Below are 17915 nucleotides of genomic sequence, written 5' to 3' on the forward strand. Positions count from 1 at the left end.
ATTAGTTAGCCGGGGAAGGTGATTTAAATTCCACGTTGGATCATAATTCATCGTCGTAATTGCGCAATTTGCTTTTTTTTTTTTTTTACAATAAAACAATTAACAAAACACTATTCAAATTACATTCAGCTACGTTCAAGCTTCAAATTGACGTGCAAAACAAATATTATTTAACGATATTATTTAATCGTTTAATTTTGTATACAGTATTTTTACACACGTTCGTGAGATCGATTATTTCGTATGAAACGACTTGTCAACGAAATCTGCACGACTGCATCGGTGGACGCAAGATCGTTTCGAAGGTGAATATATCATGGAGATTCAATATTAAAATCAATCTGGTTGGAAGGAATAAGGATTTGAAAAAAAAAAAAAAAAAAGGAAAAAATTCCGCCCTTGTTGCCAAATATCGAAAAATTTTAACGTTTCATTTTGAAAACATATATTCGACGACACACGGTCAAGTTCTAAAATTGTACAAATGTGGCGTAACGGTATGATGTTGGATAGAAACACCTATAACGCGAGCACGAATATTGATCTGATAGTGCGTAAGCATTGTTCAAATATTAGTATTCGATTTTCGATCGGTAATAAGTAGATATGTTTCCATTTCTGTTTAAAATGCAATAACTCTCTCATAGAAATATTACACTGGCAGTGGCGGTGCAGTGCAGGGGCGGGAGGTATTTTCGCGAATTTTTTCATCCCGATCGAACGCATATCCCGCGTTTATTTTTCCAAAAACAAATTCTAATATTTGTGAAACTCTAAATGCGAATGTTTAGCGACGTAATGGCGATTCTATTTGTGCTTCGAAAGTGTGATATCGGTATACAAAAGATGGTCGGTATTAAATCAAAATTAATGAAATACCGATGTTTCAACATGTAGATAATATCGTATCGATATTTGGCTTAGGTATATTAAGAATATGAATAATTTATCAAAGTGCGCATCAACTCCATTTGTGATAAATATTATCTAGTTTTTGAACGGATATAATACAAATATCTGAAATTCTCGTTAAAATTCTCAACCCCACATTATATTCCTTACACATTTTCACACTTAAATTTCGATTTTGTTACATTCTTCGTAATACATTGGGACAGATATCGTATCTGTCCCCCTTTTTTCCCTCCATTTATTAACAAAAATATAGAATTTTCTAGCAGGAGAATTCAACGGTTTCAGATTTTGTCAACAAATATATGTAAATTTGAGTTTGCAGAAAATATCGTACGTATCGTTACCCTACCCTATCTTATTCGTAGCACGATTGTTAATTCGATATTTCTCGTTTTCGGAAATATCGGACAATATTCATGGATAAAACTTATCGTATAATATGTATTACCGGATATCTCATTTGCAGTATGCGGGTATTCCTATGAATTCGAGCACATTGAAATAGCGTATAATACCAAAGCAATATGGCATTATACTGTTAATAACGCGAAACCACTGTGTTATAATAATCCGTCAAAATGTGAAGCTTCTACCCGTCAGTTGTATCATTCAATTCGCCGTGATTGACGAGTCTATTAAGCTGGCATAGTGAATGCCTCGATGGAAATCAACGAGTTGTGTTTTGTAACGTTTATAACAATGGAACATCAGGCTACGGTAAACGTCATCGTTACGAATCTGCCTGATCGCGGTAACGCAGAAATCTTTGATATTTAAAATTGTTAGCTGTGCAACTCGTTATGGAAAAAAAAAAAATAAAAAAAATAAAAAAAAAAAATAAAGAAAACGAAGTCTGCATTGGATCGTTCAACGCGATTTTTTTCGATTAAATATACATGGACTTATGGTGGATTGTTGTGCAGGTTTTGATATCAAAGAATCAGGATCGTCCGCGATTGTCAACATCTTTCGTGTTTTTTTATATATTAATAATTTATTAATAATTTATATAATATGATAAATAATATCTTGTTATTTTTTCTATGTTTATAAAACACTTATACATACATCGTATTAGCTGATTTAAGGAGAAAAATTCTGGATATTTGGCAAAAATTAATAGCTAATAAAAAAGAAGTTAATAAAAACGTAGCACCTAATCAAAATTATTATCAAATACAGAAAATTCTTCGGTGATAACTACGAAATAAACTTCGATATATCATATGAATATTTTTCGTTTGATTCAATTACAATTACACGATAAATCCGGTGTCCAGATTTGATGAAAATAAAACTCGACGCACCAATGATCATTCCAATTATTATTGTTATGTTATTTTCGTTATATCCGCTTATATCATTCAACCGCTACTACTATTTCTCGAAGAAGCACTCGAATCTCAAAAACTTAAAATTAAAAATCAAAAGCTTCCGTCCATTCCTCCTATATATATATATATACACATCTACTAAACTCACTTAACAACCTGCACCAGATCAGATTGCACACCCACCCCTAACGCTAGCCCATTTAAATGTCCAGGTGACCGACTCGAAGGATCTCCAAGTACCGTTCAGCACCGCGGCATCTCTCGGCTACGGCCTCCATCATATGCTCCACTTGCCACCCCAATTTCTCCACCCTTTGGATCACCGTTTGCCGTTCGGCGGGTTCAGGCCCCTCGGCCCCTCTGCCTTCGCCCCGCCTAGCAAGTGTTTGAAAGTAGAGACCGGAAACGGGCCCGTGACCGGGTCCGGTTTGCCGAGCATCGGCTCGCTGTCCAGCATGTCGAACATGTTCTCGCCCTCGTCCCTGTCCTCCGCGAGCGGAGGCGCCGTGGTCTCCGTTTCCGGGGCGTCGGCGAGCATCGGGGGCGTTGGAGGCGTCGGGGGTGTCGGGGGAGGCGCGAGCGGCGCGTCGGGGCAGGAAGTGGCGCCCCAGAGCCCGGCAGGCTCCACGAGCCGATCGCCCACCGGGACAGGGACCGGTTCCGTCCCCAATCGAGGAACCACGCCGGAGGACGAGGATCGGGATGCCAATGCCACGCCTGGATCCGAGAACACCGAGCGCTCCACGCCCGAGGAGGGACGCCCTTACAGACGTGAGTTTCCACACTGCTCTTTTTCTTTCCTTCTTCCTTTTCTTTATGATTCTTGGCCTCCTCTCCGGCAACAAATTCTTGCGCCGGTGTACACGGTATTTTTATCTCGGCCAGGGAAAGTGTTGCGAGCCGAGTTTTCTTTCTCTTTGTTAACCATTCTTTGGGAAAGAATCATCCCGTGCGATCCGAGGTAATTTTGTGAAAGATAAGTCTTTCGTTACTCGTAAAAGAAAGAAAGATTGAACTCTGCTAATCAGAGACGATACGTAATAGATTTTTAATAAAAAGGAAAAATACAAAATTTGCCGATCGAATGAAAATAGAAGGGATGATTTAATAATATATATAAATAGAGAAGTAGAGGAACGTCTCTAATAACGCAGCCGGTAGGTTTCATGATTTTTACGTTGACAAACGTTCTATATACAAAGAGCAGCTGAAACGTATATAGGAATTTGCAGAGGAGGAACCACGAAGATTTGTATGCTTAATCTACCTAAGTCGTTTATTTGAATTCTGAGGGGCGCAACAGCTGTGCCGCGTCTAAAGCCTCGCGCGGGGTTTGTTTCCACGTGTTTGCTTATTTTTCGGTACAGTCTTAATTACCGAAAGATAGAGCCATTCATTTTTCTTGATTTCGTGGCAATCGTTTTTTCCCCCCCCTTCCGTCGTCTCTTTTTCGCGAGCTGCCCCTTTTTCCACCCCCGTTCCCTCTCTTCCCTCGCTGGGAAGAAGAGATATACCTTATACCTCCACTTTTCCCCGATAGTTTCTCGCTTTGTAAATTCTTTCTGCCCGTTGAAAACGACACACGCTTTCCTATAACTCTCTTTTCCTTTCTTTCTCATCCCGCCTCCCCTACTCGTTTACCGCAGCTAATTTTCGTTTGATTGCGAGACGAGAGGGGAAAAAAAGGAAAAAGGAGAAAAAAAGGAAAAAAGAGAGGGAGAAGGGGGTTGGAAAAAGGTCGAAGGTGCGCAACCTTGGCGTCAAACCGCTTTTTTTTACGTTTATTTTTCAAATGGGCAACGCCAGGATAACGATGTCCTTTGACTGTGGCAAACCCTATGACGTTAGCCACGTCGCTAATTAGTCGATATTCACTTTGTGGCGGCGAGTCCGCGTTTCAGAAGGGACACACCGATTCCGCAGAACTGAAATCCAAGCGGTTTCGAATCAAAGATCTTTGAAAAATCGCAATCGAATTTTCGCCCAAATTTCATTTAAATATATATATATATATATAGCTTCCGTCCAAACTGTCGTTTCATTTTTTTTTTTTTTCTTAGAATTTAGAAATTGTTCGCGATTTCTATTCTCCCCCTTTTTTTTCTCCTTTTCGATTCAATTTTTTCCAAGATGAAAGAATTTCTCAACAAGCATGGAAAAAAAAACGGAGATGGAGAAGATAAACGTAAAATTTCCATTCAATGGTGGAACGTTGAAATGATATCTAGCGGGCACACGGTCTGGGCGCAAAATTTTTTAACTGGTAGAAATTAATTGCGTAATCTACATACAGAGTTGGAGAATTTGCGGGGAAAATCGTGAAATGATCAGCAAATAATTTGATCCTGCGTCTGTGAACCGTTGGTGTGTATTTTAAACTCAACGGTGCATCGTAAATGCTCGCACAGCCGCTCGCCCTTTTTGGTAGCTGCGTCGAGATGGGGGAGGGGGAGGCGGAGGGGAGGGAGGGAGGGGGTTTCAACGTATCAATACCTACGCATGAAATATGTTCATAATCACGATTGACAGGGAATCATGGTAAATAGTCATTTGCTACTCCATTCGCGAATTTACATTACGCCTCTATTTGGATCAGACGGCGCAGAAAAATCTGCAATTAATATTACTATGTTGCCTACGTATCTACGACTATGCGCGCAATCATCGACCTTTCGGTAATCACCGTGATTTATCATTTTCGTTCGCAATACGATTCGTTGGATCGTATGTGGCGAAGTATGTCGAGGGGAAAAAAAAGAGAGAAATTTATTCGTGAAAATTTATACGTGATCCCTTCTTAATGTTCGCATCCATAAAAAAGATACGCTTTATGGAAAATTATTGAAATCTTAGAAATACAATTTACCTCAGGGAGGAAAACAAATTATCGTGCTACAATTGTATATCACGTTAAAAAAGGAACAAACAAGATCGCACGACGAGATGCAAAATTCTCGTCATCGATTCTCCCAACGCGTCCCTTTCGTATTAAGTTTTTCCATCAAAATGGTAAAGGGATTGTTCGCGCGAAAAGAAACGGAATTTCTGCGTTCGGGATCAAATCGATTATGGGTACGATCGCGCGTGGAACGGAGGAGAGGGGAGGAGGTAGAAGGGGGTGGGGGTGGGAGGGTAGGCGTGAGAGAGGAAAAAAAGGGCAAAAGGGTAAGAGAGATATGAAATATGGGTACGGAAATGCAGATATTTGTCAGGAAATTGATAACTCGAATAAACTCGTCGCAAAACGTTCAAACAGTCTGCCAAACGGGACGATTTTACCTCTTCTCCCGGCGGCAAACCGAACTAGTACGTACGTTGGGTCGCTCTTCTGAATGCGTGGTTGCATGTGCACGCGTGCTCCCGCGTACGGCGTGCACGGTGTGCGTGTGCACGCGCACACGGGCCAAACCTCTCCCCTCTCGTATACGCGTATTACGACGTATCGGTATAAAATTTACGCGTCAACCTGATATACTGTTTCGGCCAACTGATTGTAAACGAATTTTATAGTCGTCTGTATTTTTCGCTAATTTCGTTGTACAACTTTTCCAGATATGTGGCATTACACTGATTGCGCGTAGATTACGCCGTAACTTTGCCCATAACTGTGTTTTTCATTCGCGCTGATTCGGATAACGAGATCATCGCCCGGTATCGGATATATTGATTATCTTTATTTCTCGATTTTTTTTCTCCCTCTTTTTCAACCATTTGTTTCGCGCCACTCGTGCAAAAATATGTCCTCTCTCTCTCTCTCTCTCTCTCTCTCTCTCTCTCTCTCTCTCTCTCTCTCTCTCTCTCTCTCTCTCTCTCTCTCTCTCTCTGTTGTGACTCGGTGTGGATTTTCTTTGAGTTTTGACTAGTTTTTTTTTTGTTCGAATATTGAATACAGCGTCGAGGAAATAAACGAGTTTTAGCGTTAAAGTATATATGTTCGGGCATTTCATACGATAACACATAGATAATGTCTTCCGCGCAAAATTTGCAACGTCAAATACAGGCAACGTCTGTGGATATTCATACAATTTCTCATTGGCAAGGTGGTACATTAGTTTAACACTGATGTACGCCGTGGTTCGTTAACGATCAACGGTTATTGGCCGATACTGATTTAGCCAGAGTTGCCTAAATTCATTCGCGTTAAAGAATGATTGACGTATTTTGGCGTTTATACGATTTTAACCGTAAAACGTGATATCATCCTGGTGGTAAAGTAGACGTTCTCTATAGAAATTAGCGAAATTATTGTTCTCATAGCCGCTCGTTCGTAGAATTTTTATACGAGCAATAAAATATTTTATTTCTTTTTCTTGTAATACTTATGTATATATATATATATATATATATATTACACGATTGTGTTCATTCCACGTTTCCATCATTCTTTTCATCCCTATTGTAACGTTAAGATTATTTGATCGTTCTTTTTTTTTTTTTATATTTCGTTATCGTTGATGACATTCGAAAAAAAAAAAAAAGAAGGAAAAAAAATTACCAAGCATTTCGAAGCTCTCTTAACATATTTTAATTTCCCATATTTTTAAAATTTAGTTGACGTTATGGAATTTAAAATCCTTGCATATCTACACGTATCTTTTATCGCATATTACCTCTTGTTGTTTTTATACAAACATAAAAAAGCACGCGATTGGACAGTTCACTGATATACGAGCACCCAGTGTCACGGTTCTCTGTCATTTATGTGATGCACGCGGTGCACTTTGCACTTTTTTGTGCGAAAACGCAGCTTGTAGTCGATCGTTCATACACATGATCCGTGCATATTTCCGTGAAATGTCCGAGTGAATAACGAGGGAGGTTGCGTTTTATTTTATTGTTTTATTATTACAGATTAATTTTCGTTTGATTGTTTTCAACGCGGCTATCGAAAGACGTGACACGAATTTATCGGGCTTGAATTCCGAGGAATTTTATATTCGAGATATTAAGTTTTTTATGTAACATCTTCATGTATTGGAAATTAAATTTTCTTTCTTTTTTTTTTTTCATAGTTGGAAATTCGAGAATTTTCGCTGCATCTCGTTCGTAGATAATAGTCATTTCTATCATTCGTTTAGAATATATGATTAAATTACTTTAAATTTTATTACGTTATTTCGTTATTATTTCTTTCTTTCTTTCTTTCTTTTTTTTTTTTTTTTTTTCATTTTGAAGAATAACGCGAATACAGAATTTTAATTTTGCGTCACAACCGTAAAGAATAATTTGATATAATATTACATTACGTACTATAAATATTATAATTTTACAAATGAATGTAGCTGAAAGTATAATAAAGAGAATAAAAAAAATGCGAGCATTGTTCCTATATATCATTGTAGGTTTTCATATGACCAATGTTTCTAGAATAGAAGTAATAAGTTTTGGGATAATATGTGCCTTTGATAAGAAAGTAAAAATGAGAAGACCGAAACGTTATTATAAATTTTCTTTCGTTTTTTCTTTCTTTTTTCCCATATCTCACTTATAATTCTCTTTTCGCTCGCTCATAAAATCCGCTCCCTTATTATTTGAAATTAAACACAAACAGTTGAAGTTTGACTTCGAACTTTGGATTAAATTTTCACGCTACCTATATAGGATAGATTTGAATTGAACAACGTATTGAGCAACAATACTTTAAAAAATCGTTGCTCTCGAATACTCGAATCGACCCTCCTATCTTATCTCATCGATTTAATTTATGGATAGCTACCGAAGGGGGAAGAGACGGGGTGGAAAAATGTTGAGCTCGAAGGAAGGATTAATTTTGACAACGTGTCTGGTGCGTGGCATGGTTGAAATCGCTTTCATGGCACGTTTACACGGGATTCCTAATGGCCTTCTCACGCAACCACCGTAAAATAGAGAAATCATTGTAAAAGGTCCAAACGACCTGCACCCTTCCGCCCGTTCCTCCCGAGGTAAGGGTGGAAGGGTGGAAAAATTTGATTATCAAATAATTCGTTGGACGTGATAGTAAATCGCGGTCTGGCTCGTCGTTTCGTGCAACGAATACGAAATGAGGATAACTGCTTGTACGCGGCGTAGGCGATGATGAAACGAACAACTCCTCCAAACTTCCCAAAAATCTTCCTTTCGAATCCTTGAACGTGTAACTCATTCGTCCAACGAAAATAATATCTCGTACAAAATTCGAATAGATACGGTATAAACTGTATCCTTTTCAAATAAATAATTAAAATTGAAACTTTTAAACATTTTGCAACGAGCATTACTCGCGAATGAGGTCTGTTTTAAGATCTGTACGGATTAAAGATGATTGAAATCGAGTAGTCATGGAAGCGATCGCGATTGGATTTTGTGCTTTGGTCACGCGTATTTTTGGGGGGGAAAAAAATCACCCTCGTTGGTTATAAAACACAGGTCTGTAAACGCGCATGAGCTAAAGAGGAGAGGGGAAGGGAGACGGATGTTTGACGACGGGGGTGGCGTGTCTCTGACCTATATTACCGTTCAAATTTTTAATTGCATTTTTTCAATTGTCAAACAGAGACAGGGGTGCCTTATGGCCCGTACCAATCTCATGTCCGACCATTGTCCTCCTGTTCGTTTGTATTCGATGAGAGAGCATGGCGACGAATGGCGACATCGCAGACACGGTGCGGCCAATTACCAATCGCTCTTGCGGAACAATAAAGCGAAACCGTTGGGGTGGAGGAGGAAAAAAAATCTTGTCGAAAGTGCCGCGTTTCATATCTATACCACCTAACCTGCGCCCACGTGTATAACCATATCGAAACGAAATTAAAAGTTACATTTGCGAACGATAATTGTATAATGGAGTGAAAATAACTTCGTAATTAAATCATAAGGGATCGAGAATTTTAACAAATTGATTCTTATCTGATCAATTATTATTATTGTACTTAAATAAGAATTATCTGTTATATACTATTATATAAAATTCTCTAGAAGAATAATTCGTGAATTCGATCCTTTTGGAGGAACAAGATTCGACGAAGAAGATAGAAAATTTTTAGGATTTCTCATTTTTTTTCTTCTTTTCCTTTTCCCTTTTCTATATTTTGGAAACAGATGAAAACGTTAAATCGTTGACGATGAATATCTGATTTTGGTCACATGATGGTTAAGCAATGTGGCTGGTGGAATGCTGGTCATTTGTAACTCAATAATTCTACTTCGTTTGGAATCCGGTAATCTATACTGGGGCTCGTTATTCACGCATCATAATGAGTTTCGCGTTACGCGCCTTTTCTCGCTGCGGACGGATGGAAAGTTCCTCGTAATGAGTTGTCGATACTCGTAGTTATGGATATTTGCGATAATTGCAATAGAGGAAACGCGGCGAAATTTCTTCGACATGAATATCCCTGTTAATTTACACTATACCCATCCCTGAGGATACTTTGCAAACTCATTAACGCTATTATAGATATTATAGATATTTTTTTTAACAACGTATCTTAATTAATTTTACATTTTCGGGCAAATGCGTGGTATTTCGAATAATTCCTCTCTTCCTCTCTCGATAAGAATCTTCGACGTTACTTTCGTGTTATTCGTGCTTCCATTTTCTTATAATATCTAATTCTAGATATCCTTTCTCGCATTTGCGAGACTCTTAATACGGTGGACTAACCGTTAATCGCCTGTCAAACGTGTACAATTTACTGCTTACAACTTTCAACGTATTATTACGTTACGCGTAGAAAATATTTATGCTACTATAAATAAGAATGAGGTTCCCGTAAATGTTCCGTATTCCGTTTTATCGATTCGACTCGTTTTCCAAACGGTGATTCATTCCCTTAAAAAATTAGTTTCGAGAAAAATTGGAATTGTATCTAACGTTCACGATATATTAACGATATATACTGTTTTCATTTCTTTTTTACCGACTTTTTCTCTACATCGAATGATCTTTATCGGAGCAAAATTAGAAAAAAAAAAAAAAGGAAACTTATCGCGAGAATATCGAGTTATCTCAGCACGTTGAAGCATCGAGTCGAGTTTTTCATCGAGAAAACCGTTTGTCCATAAGTATATACGTTTCATCAAATGAGTACGTACGACTCTCGGTTGAGCGCTGTGATAACCGGTAGCGATCTATGTCGCGGGTAGTACTTAATATTCATGACTGTATCGAATATCCCCTCGTATACTATTTCTCATGTCCTCCTTGAATTTCAAGTGACGATCATTCTTCGATGGCGGAACATTTCAACAAACTTGGTGAAATTCCACCTAAGAAAATCCTCCTCCCCTCCGACCTCTTCCCCCCAACGACGTTGGTCTGCGCTCTCGCCGCCGCCTCCAAAGCCAAAGGAAAATAGCCATTCCCGGCGTAAACCTGGTAAAATGGTGGAAAGCAGCGGTATAAAAGAGGAAGGGGGAGGGAGAGATAAGCTCAGCGAGAAAGACGTTCGATTTATTACGGAAGAGGCGAGCGGCGGCAGGTGCAGCTGCAACTGCGGCGACGTGGAGTACGCTCCTCCCGTGATAGGGTATATATAGTCAGCTTCAGAATGGGAGAAGAAGTAGGAGAGAGTGGAAGGTAGCTCAGCATTGGTGGCGGCGTTGCGTGCAGTAAAATAACTGAGACTTAGTGTCCTCCTCCTCTCAACTGCAGCCAACTAGGCGGAGCTCTATATACGTGCTGCATGTGCATTGGGTAAAGACTCCTCCGCCTGGATCCTTGCGCAATGGAAAGGACCGCGTTCTCCTCTCTAGCGGGCTATACTCTTCCCTTGTATTTCTTCCCGTCCTTATCTTACGCTCCGCTTAAACTCGCCTATTCACACGCTCCCGACCGCTTCCACCGTGAAACGGTGCACGATAATGCTTGCAATTCTTACGCTCATCGATCTTCCCCTCCTTTTTATCCGTTAGATCTTGGTCGTAATTGCTTTTTTGGTTTTTCCAATCTTTCGGTTTTTGCTTGGTGCGTTACTAGATTCGAGAAATCGAGATCCGAATTGGAGAGACATTCATGGGGTAGAAGTTGGATGATATAATAGTAAATATATTTAATTTTTTGCCTGGAATACCGACAGATGTGGAAAATTAGGATCTGAAGGATCTAAGGGGCGAATGATATTCCTTTAAAAGTTGAATGCAGTAAATAATAATTGTTTCTCTAATTTTTTTCCTCGAAATAATTATGATTAAGCATGGGAAATTGAGATTGGAATTCTTCATTCGACGAAAAAATATAATAGAGAGAAGTCTGATTTCTATCTCAAATTTTGATATCGTTTACTCGATATTTAATAATTGTAATTGCAATAAAAAACTTGCGTTACGTAAAACGAGTCACAATATGAGAGGAGGTCGCGAATTAAATGATTGGAAGGCGGCATCGACCGGTGTCAAGTGCAACACTTCTCGTTTTAGAATCGTGGATCTCATTCTCTTTAGAGTTTCCGAGGGTTTAAGACCCTTATCTGATCACAGATTTGTCAAAACACTAATTCTGACATCCGATACCTCGTTACTTTACGTTTGACTGATTTTACGAGCTTGTTAATCGTGGCGCGTACATAATTCGAGATAAGATTCGTTCACACTATTGGGGGGGAGCACGCCCCTGACATTTCGAGAGCCCGATGCTCGAACAACGTAACTTGATCCAGGTTCGAATTCGGAGTACTTACCTAAACGACCGTACATTATTTTCTATTTTTGATTTTTCTTTTTTCTTTTTCCTTTTACATTTTTATTAACGTATTCTTCCAATTAAAACAAGGAATTCGGTTTATCTGCAACAATCTACATTTAAAAATACACTTGAAAGTTATCATCAAATTAAAATGAAACTTACTAAAAAAGTATTCAATAAAAAATAACCGAATTACGTCTCCGCAATATATTTCTCATCCCATTTTCACGTCTTATTGGCGCATAGTTAAACCGTCTCCCCGGGGACGTTTTTAAACCAAATCGTGTGTATTCTTCTGGTTTGCCGCTCGGTTGTCTCATCTCCTAAAGAGACTTTGCCAAGAAGAAGAAGAGGAGATCGCGCGAGTTACGTACGAAGATCGAGGGAGGGCGAAGCTAGTGGTAGAATCCATGGCGATTTCCGGTGTTTCTCCTTTATTCCGCTCTCCCTCCATCTCCCACACCCCCACGACCGTGCTCCTACGCGTGCTCCTGCTCTCTTTCCTCGCTCGTCTTTCGCGTACGAGCGTCGAGACGCGGCGACGCTTCGTTTAACGACAGACGTCCTCCCACCTCCCCGGATAGAAATAGATGCTCCGCCTCCTCCTAGACGAGCTTCTCCTCCGTCGACGTTCGAAGGTGGCGCGGAGGGACGAGGAGGGCCGCGTAGCGGCGGAGGGAGGGAGAAAAGTCATCCGGCACGTGGGTGGATCTTGAGGTACGAACCTCTTTGCGAGGTTCTGGGCGTGGTGAGGGAGGAGTTCTCCTTTATCGGTGTATATACACGCGGAGAAACTCCTTTATATTCGCGCACCGGATGTGCCGCGTCCACGTACACGTCCACGCGCGCACACCCTCTGTGTCTGCAATTATCCTCTTATGCATCGACGCGAACGCGCGCGCGCGTTCAACGATCGCGGATGCAATCCGCTCCACGGGCGCAATCTTCGCGTATTGCGGATTCCAGAAACGGCGGTGCGCCACCTCCCCCCTCCCGAATACCTCCGCCTGTTAGCCGTTGAGTAAACTTGCGCTTTTACGCTCTGCGCCAGCCTTTATCTCTCCCTCTCTACATCTCGAGTAGATATCTAACATTGTAGCATTGGAACCTGGTAGCTTGTGAATAAAGTAATGATTTTTGTAACCGGTGCTCCCTAATTTCTTTTATACGGGCTGCTTCTGATGATGGAAGAAAATAAGAAGAAATTTCGTTTTCGATTAAGTGGAATTCGAAAGAAGTATGTATAAGTGAAATTGGTTGTTTCTCCAATTAGGTGAACGGATCGATAACTCTGCGAGATGAAAAGTAAAAATTAAATAGTACTTCTCGAAAATGTTCGATCCCTTTGTTTTTTTCAGAAATAAAAATACCTGCTTATGCTACTACATTTCCACGTGAATAGACGCCACTTGGAATATCCTCTCGCGCAATGAACGCCGCGAAAAACCACTTTGTATCGTCCAAACGAGGCAAAGGAAAAGAAGGGGGGAGGGAGAAGAAGGAAGAAAGAGAAAATCGGTCGATCGATGGGGGAAATTTTATTCGCTCGATCGTTTAAGGGAGCGATTATTAATTCGGCAGGGCGATGATCGACACGCGTTCACGGGGAAATCGGTGGTCGAGAACGAGGAAGAGGAAGAGGAAGGAGGACTGGCACCGCAGTTTGCCAATTTCCCGCAGGCGTTGTGCGTAGGTGCGCGACCGGTTAACGGGTTGGGAGATGAAGTGCGCGAACGAACGAGATTCGGAGAGAGGCGAGGCGGAGAGGCTGATGTGCGGTCGAACAGATTAATATGCGCGAGGCTCGCACGCTTCAACCCCCTTCCCTCCTCCTCCTCCTCTCCCCTGCCCACCTCCTGATTCTCCGTCCTTCAGTTTCACTGCCGCGTCGCCACTCCGTGTCGTCGTCCTTTCATTCCTGCTCCCATTTGCGAAACATACAATACGCGCGTGAACACGTAGAACTACGTATGCCCGCGATTGTGCGAGCTACGAGTGCCCCGACCGTTTAGCAATTTCTGTCACGAGTCGAGTGTTCCGCACGGAACGTCAACGCCGGGCCCCGTTATACTGCAAAACGTTTCTCCCCTCTCTCTTCTCTTTCTCTCTCTGCGCGCTGACCACACGCTCTCTCTCTCTCTGTCGTTTCTCTTTCTACCGTTTCCTCCGCTTACGTATGCGCCGAGGATCCGTGGGACGCATCTCCGAGAAAATTCGCGGATGCGTCGCGGATAACAGTGGCTCTCAACTTTTACGTTCGATTCGGTTATTTTTCTTTTTTTTTTTCTATCCTGCGATACAAGAGCGATAGAAATTGAGATTAATTGCGATTCGATAGAAGCTTAGAGGATGGAACTTTAGAGCTCGATCAGAAATTCGAGTTGAGTTTAAAGGAGCGTTTAAATTCTTTCGAACGCGAGATGAACTTTAAGAGATATTTTGATGGAATAAAGTTTAAAGAGAAGTTTCTCGAAGATTTCTTCTCTAAAATCTAGAAAATTTAATTTTTCTAGATTTAATTTTCAATTTGCCCGATTCCTGGGTAATATACGATTCCGATGCGATTAAAATTTCTTTTTTCCTTCTTTTTCAAAATTCGAGGCGCCTAAACTTAACTCTCGGAATAAATCTTGTGTAGAAATGGGATCCAAAGGTTCTCGTTTTTCCGACGACGAGTTTAAGAGGGGGGGAAAAAACGTATCGAAAATAGGATTGGAGGAAGGACGGTGATTCGGCAGGGGCAAAGAGAGGCAGAAATCACGCGTGCGGTTTGCGGCCAGCATTTCTGACCGCCGAACGCCGAAGTTCGGATTGAACTGTCACCATCAGCCCGTACCGCCGCGGCGGCGTGCGGTACAACCACGTGTCGTATATTCGTTCGTAATAACTGCGGTCGACTAGTCACGACACTCGGCCAACCAGCGTTTTATGGCCAGCATAGCAAGGCAACCCGTTCGTCGCTTATTTTTATCGTTTCATGCTCTATCAGTTTAATTGCTCTCGCTTCGTTTAATGCTCCTTATGCAATTCATTTCCCTCCCCCCCCCTCGATTTTTACGCAACGTCCCGTGCGTCAATCGGCGACATATTAAGTGCAGCTACGGCTTTCCGCTTATTCGCGCGTGATATAACAGTTTATTTCGCGTTCGAAATAGATGGAAATTTGAAAACGGGGCAGGAGCGAGGGATAATGTCTCGTTTCTTTTTACACAAATTTACGAGTAGTGGTGTTAAATCTTTTCGGAATCCCGTTATTGGGGGAGATTAAGGAATGATTGTCTGCCTGCGCCATAAAATTATCACGTTCGCCATTATTATTATATCCTGGAACATTCGATCCCTTTTCCCCTCTTAGCCTGACGATTTCCAACACGACTTCCTCCCCTTATCCCGCACATTCCTTTGTAAGAAACTAAAATATATACAACAGAGAAGAAAAATACAAGAAAAGAACGAAACCATCGGGAGAATTACTCGTACTTGTGGACACTCGTGTGGTAAACTGGTTTCGCGTCTACGAGCGAGAAGAACGAGAAACGAAGAAGTGTAACGTGGTAAGAGAAAAGGGAAGCGTCGTTCAGGAAACATTACGAATGAAATATCACGAAGAGAGGAATCCTTCTCCTCACAGAAGAGAGAGAGAGAGAGAGAGCGCAGTTCGATCGTTTTTTCGAAAAAGAGAAGAGGAGGAAACGGCTTAGCGGGCGAAAGGTTAAGCCGGGCTAAACTAAGCCTACCGGAGTAAGACGTTCTACCTTTAGCCCTTTACCCGTGGCGCCTTTAGGGATATTTACAACGTCGTCGCCCGGGCAGAAGCCGAGGCGAGTGGAGTGAGAAATGGCCCCGCCGACAATTAACTGAAATCACAGCGGGCCAAGGCGGTTTGTCACTGTCCAACCCCCTCGACTGCCGTCCCCCACCACGTGTCCTACGTTACTACGCCATCGGTATTATCGTTAGCGCTACCGAGACCTGTGTTAATGTTACGCCACCTATTACTGTCACGCTCTTATCGTTTGTACATACGGCGGGAGGAGAGGTGGGGGAAGGAGGGGAGCGGTTTCGAATTTTTCCTCCGCCTGCGCGAAGAAGGACGCGTCACGTTCAGAGGCGAGCGAGTTTACGTTTCTTTTCTTCCAGCCTTGCTTTTCCGTGACTGACTCGGCTCGACGTACGCGTTATTGCGTAAGAAAGTTTTTTCAAACGAATCTTACTTTTTTTCGTTTCATATCTCGATACCTCGAGTCGAATCTTGTTTAAAATTGGCGTTTAGAAAATTCGAAAGAAGTTTCTGAATCGGAAAGGCAAAGTTCGCGAAAGCGAGTTGATCGAAAGATAAACTTTTATAAAATTTCTAAATCTCGTTCGTCGAATAATCACGGAGATCGTCACGTTATATCTAGGCAGGAGAAAACGAGATTGAAAAAGATTGAAAGCGTGTCGTCGAGGATAATTTATCGATTTAGACGAGGCGAGGCGAGCGAGAGAGAGAGAGAGAGAGAGAGAGAGAGAGAGCGAGAGAGAGAGAGAGAGAGGCGAGAGATAAAAGAGGAGAAGAAGAAGAGAAAAAAAGAAAGGAAAGGAAGGAAGGCAGAGGAAAAAGAGCACGGGAGGCGACTCTTCATCAGCGATTTAATTCCTGAACGGCGCGCGGCTTCGAGTTTATTTATTTTTTCGCCGGCTCGTGACCGGCGCCAAAACGAGGGCGAAAGAGGGACAAGATTAAAAATCCCCTAATTACTTAATCGCGTTACCCCGATACGACCGTGTCAAAGAGACGAGAGAAGCCGAAAGATACCAGAGAGCTTGCCGCCCTCTTCCCCCTCCTTCACCCGTCCCCGTTTCCACAGAATTCAAGTGCATTATTCCGTTGCCAACATTCGTCACACAGATTTTTCCGACTGATACTGCCAATTCACAGGGATATTGAAAGTTTTCACCGACCGTTCGATCCACGATTTCGCGCGATTAAATATTACGCGATTGATTGCAAAGGGACGATAGAAGGATCTCGTCGATCTCTTTCTCTCTTTCTTTCTATCTCTGGTTCCATGATATTCGAATTTAAAATTGGCGGCCGCCACCCGAAGGATTTTGCCCTCGAATCGTATCAATTGTCGCCGAATCATGATTTTATTTCTTTTCCCGCGCGATTTTGATCCACATCGACAGTTCGGCGGATCGACAAGAGAGTTAATTCGATAGAGTTAATGAATTTTTATTCGTTACGTTTACTCTTCAGTCTCTGCTGCACGATGAAAAAAATTATGAACGGGGACAGGTGAAACGGAAAATAACTTCAGTGCGCGAACAATTGAAAATACGGAATAATTTGTAGAATTCGTGGAAATGAAGGACGTGGGGGATAATTACGTACATTTACGCTGGTAAAAAAGATGGCGGTAATTTTCGATAACTTTCATATCGATGAGGGATTGTTTTTTAAATAAAGAAAAAATCGTTTTCGATTTGTTTCACCTTATCTTTCGCGAAATGTATTTGTCGATCCTCAGAAAGTTTTGCTTTTCGGTAAATTAATTCTGCGATTTCTTTTCTACATATTCCTCCTATGAGGAAAAAATAAACACTACTTTGAATCAGATGCAACATTGCTTGAAAACTGTATCACAAGATCGTAAAGAAATATCTCTTAGGTGAAAACAACGTACACAAAAATAAAAAGATGGATGTCTATTATATATGTTTTATAGATCCTGCGTTTACTTTGTCCATCTCGCACGAAAAAATACCCGAGAGAATCAATTACTAGAGTTATTTAAGAACGTTTTTTTCTTTCTTTTAATATTTTCAATCGAAGAATTAAAATTTGCATTCACGGGGACGAAAATATCCGGGAAGCGTAATCATTGGCGTGTTCGAACAACCGTTCGCACACGTTTAACAAAAATAGTAAACGCTTCGGATTGTTCCGACTCGGGACTGAGTTTTTTGCCGGTGTCGGCATCGACTTTGTTGTTTTCTAACATTTGACAATTATTCGGTAATTTATCAAAACGTCCGCG

General features: G+C 41.3%; 1 protein-coding gene across 7 annotated transcripts in view; it reads left to right on the top strand.

Moving 5' to 3' along the window:
• LOC108004189 (E3 ubiquitin-protein ligase Rnf220-like) overlaps positions 1-17915 on the top strand; it is a 122648-nt gene that overhangs the window by 4694 nt on the left and 100039 nt on the right. For all 7 annotated transcript variants that reach the window (XM_062074075.1, XM_062074076.1, XM_062074071.1 and 4 more), the window contains one exon: positions 2462-3020. In XM_062074075.1, coding sequence (XP_061930059.1) covers positions 2531-3020 — 490 coding nt within the window. In that variant the 5' untranslated portion in view covers positions 2462-2530. The remainder of the gene's footprint in view (positions 1-2461; positions 3021-17915) is intronic.

This window comes from Apis cerana, linkage group LG4, assembly GCF_029169275.1.
Source record: "Apis cerana isolate GH-2021 linkage group LG4, AcerK_1.0, whole genome shotgun sequence".
Lineage (NCBI taxonomy): Eukaryota > Metazoa > Arthropoda > Insecta > Hymenoptera > Apidae > Apis > Apis cerana.